The sequence below is a fragment of the Propithecus coquereli genome, unplaced genomic scaffold, assembly GCF_000956105.1.
Source record: "Propithecus coquereli isolate 6110/MARCELLA unplaced genomic scaffold, Pcoq_1.0 Scaffold44, whole genome shotgun sequence".
NCBI classification, from domain to species: domain Eukaryota; kingdom Metazoa; phylum Chordata; class Mammalia; order Primates; family Indriidae; genus Propithecus; species Propithecus coquereli.
The window spans coordinates 9,616,787-9,619,528 of NW_012150174.1; the positions used below are offsets into that span (position 1 = coordinate 9,616,787).

At 32.9% G+C, this 2,742-nt stretch overlaps 1 protein-coding gene across 1 annotated transcript in view; it reads left to right on the forward strand.

Annotated features, from left to right (window-relative positions):
• SBF2 (SET binding factor 2) overlaps positions 1 to 2,742 on the forward strand; it is a 518,495-nt gene that overhangs the window by 314,119 nt on the left and 201,634 nt on the right. Inside the window, exon 15 of the mRNA XM_012654180.1 lies at positions 714 to 901. Coding sequence (XP_012509634.1) covers positions 714 to 901 — 188 coding nt within the window. The remainder of the gene's footprint in view (positions 1 to 713; positions 902 to 2,742) is intronic.

Consider the following 2,742-nt stretch of genomic DNA (forward strand, 5'->3'; position numbering starts at 1 on the left):
TTGACCTTCCTACTCTCAGTCTTTTTCCTTTCCTCCTTATTTGCTCCTTTGTTCTTTTTTTTAGACTTGCCAAGTTAAATAAGCTTATTATTATTGTATGTAAAGTAAATTAACTCCTACATGGTGCACTGAAGAAGGCATCCTTATGAGTGTTCTTGTGATAAAATAAAGGAGTTTTAATGCATAAACCTAGAGATAGCAATTTTTGTTATACTGAGTCCTTTTTCTTTATTTGTTATGATATTGAAATGAGAAGAGATTATAGAACTTCCCAGTCAGAAATTAAAGCTGAATAGTGATTAAGGAGCTAACTAGTTTAAAAGTATAAAATCACTTGTGCTTTTTATCATTTTAATTTTTTCTCCTATTCTTGTCTTGGAGAATTGGCTAGTTATAGAAAGAAGGTGTCTAAATATCTGTGGCTTTGACTCATGTTCTAAAGCAACAGTCAATTTGGTAACCAAAGTTTTGTGAGTTGAAGAAAAAAAGTGAATTTAATGTTTTTTCAGTTTACCGCATAAACTAATTCTACTTATTTTTCCTGCTGGCTTAAAAATAAAAGTAACTACCAACCAATCCATTTTATCATTTTTCTTAAGAACAAATCACCTCTTCTCTAGGAGTTTAATTCTACTAATAACTTTGTTAAATGGTTTACAGGATGCATTTGAATTTTCAGGATGATTGTTCTAAAGTTATCTTTTTTTTGCCAGTGGTGCTATTTGGTCACTTGTACCTCTCTTGTCCTCAGACCCTTCCTGCTGCACTAAGAGCCCTCAAAGGAAAGGCAGCAAGACAGTGTCTCACTGATGAACTTGGTTTACATGTCCAGCAAAACCGGGCAATATTAGACCATCAACAGTTTGACTACATAATAAGGATGATGAATTGTACTCTACAGGTAATTTTTAGTTGTTTCAGATTATTCCTCTTATTTGAGAATACTTTTTATTTTTCTAGGATAGTTAGTAATTACCAATATATCAGTTCTTCAGCCTACCACAGCCAGTAGGAAGAGTCAATATCCATATCCTTTCTGTCAGAAACATTTATTACTTGGCATAAATATTAAGAGTTTTTCATTTGCTTTTTATTTTCTCTTGAAAAATACTAGATTTTACTAGTTGTGTAATATAAACATGCTCTTTGAAAGTGAAAAGTCATCTTTAAAGCATTCAGTTACACATTACTTAATGACGTGACACTAGTCACGTCAGCCCTTTGAGTCAGTACTCAGTTGTAGTATTAGGCAGAGGGCAATGATGGATAATCCAAATGATAAATTAATTACTCAATTCAGTATTTACTAAGCACTCTGTATGTGTAAAGCACAAAAAATATTTCCAATTGGCTTCAAAATATGTGTATGATCTTACAGAAATAAATTTCTAAAAAAATAATGAAGACCCAATTTAGGAGAAGCAAATAATCTTGTTTCCCCATGCTGTTTCTCTTGTTAGATATTGTATGACATTGGCATCCTGTTCTCCACAAGCGATGTAAAAATCCTTTCTCAAACCTTGTGTACAAGGTGAAAATGTAATTAAATGTTAAGATTTCAAAGACCATTTATGGGACTCCACAGAATGTAAACAAAATGTATGTTAGATACTGGTAAATTGGAAAGCAAGAATTACAGGATATAATTAATAATAAAATTTGTGGATAAACCAAGGACTAAATAAATGAGAGGATATACCATATTTGTGGATTGGAAGACTCAATATGTTAAAGATATCAGTTCTCCCCAAAATAATCTATAGAGACAATGCAATTCCTATCAGAATCTTAAGTAGAAGAGTGAAAGCTTTATAATTACCAATACACTCCTAAAGAAAAACAACAAAGCATAGAAATTTGCCTGTCAGCTATCAAAAAATTAGTGTAAGATTACAGTAATTAAGACAGTGTGGAATTGGCACAATCATAAACAAACTGACCAATAGAACAGAATAGAGATCCTAGAAACACATACACACATATATGGAAACATGATTTATGACAAAATAGGCATTTTAGACCTCTGACAAAAAGATGATCAATTCCATAAATAGTGCTGGGACCACATATACATATACCATTGACACAAAAAATGTACACATACCTCATGCCATACACGAAAATCAATTCCACATGGATTAAAGACTTAACTATGAAGAGCCCAAAAAGCTAATCTATAAAGCCTAAAGTTTCTCAGACATAATACAAGAAATAATCTTTATGACTTTGAAAGTAGGGAAAGATTTGTTAAACAAGTCATGACTAGTGCCAATCTTAAAAGAAAAGACTGATAAATTTGACTACATTAAAATTAAGAACTTCTGTTCATCAAAAGATACCATAAAAAGAATGAAAACACAAACCTCAGAGTGAGAGAGGTTTACAAAGCATAACTGCTAACAGATTAGTATTCACATTATAAGAACTCCTACAGGCCTCGCACTGTGGTGGGTGCCTGTCATCCCAGCTACTTGGGAGTCTGAAGCGGGAGGGTCGCTTAAGGGCAGTGCACCATGATCATGCCTACGAATAGCCACTGCGCTCCAGCCTGGACAACACAGCGAGACTCTGTCTCTATTAAAAAAAAAACAAACCTATAAATCAAGTTTTTTTAAAAAGGACAACCTAATTTTAAATGGACAAAAGATCTGAGTATCCTAAAGAAAGGAAATCCATTTGGATAATAACTGTATAAGAAGATGATCTATGTCAGTAATTAAAGAAATGAAAATTAGGCCGGGC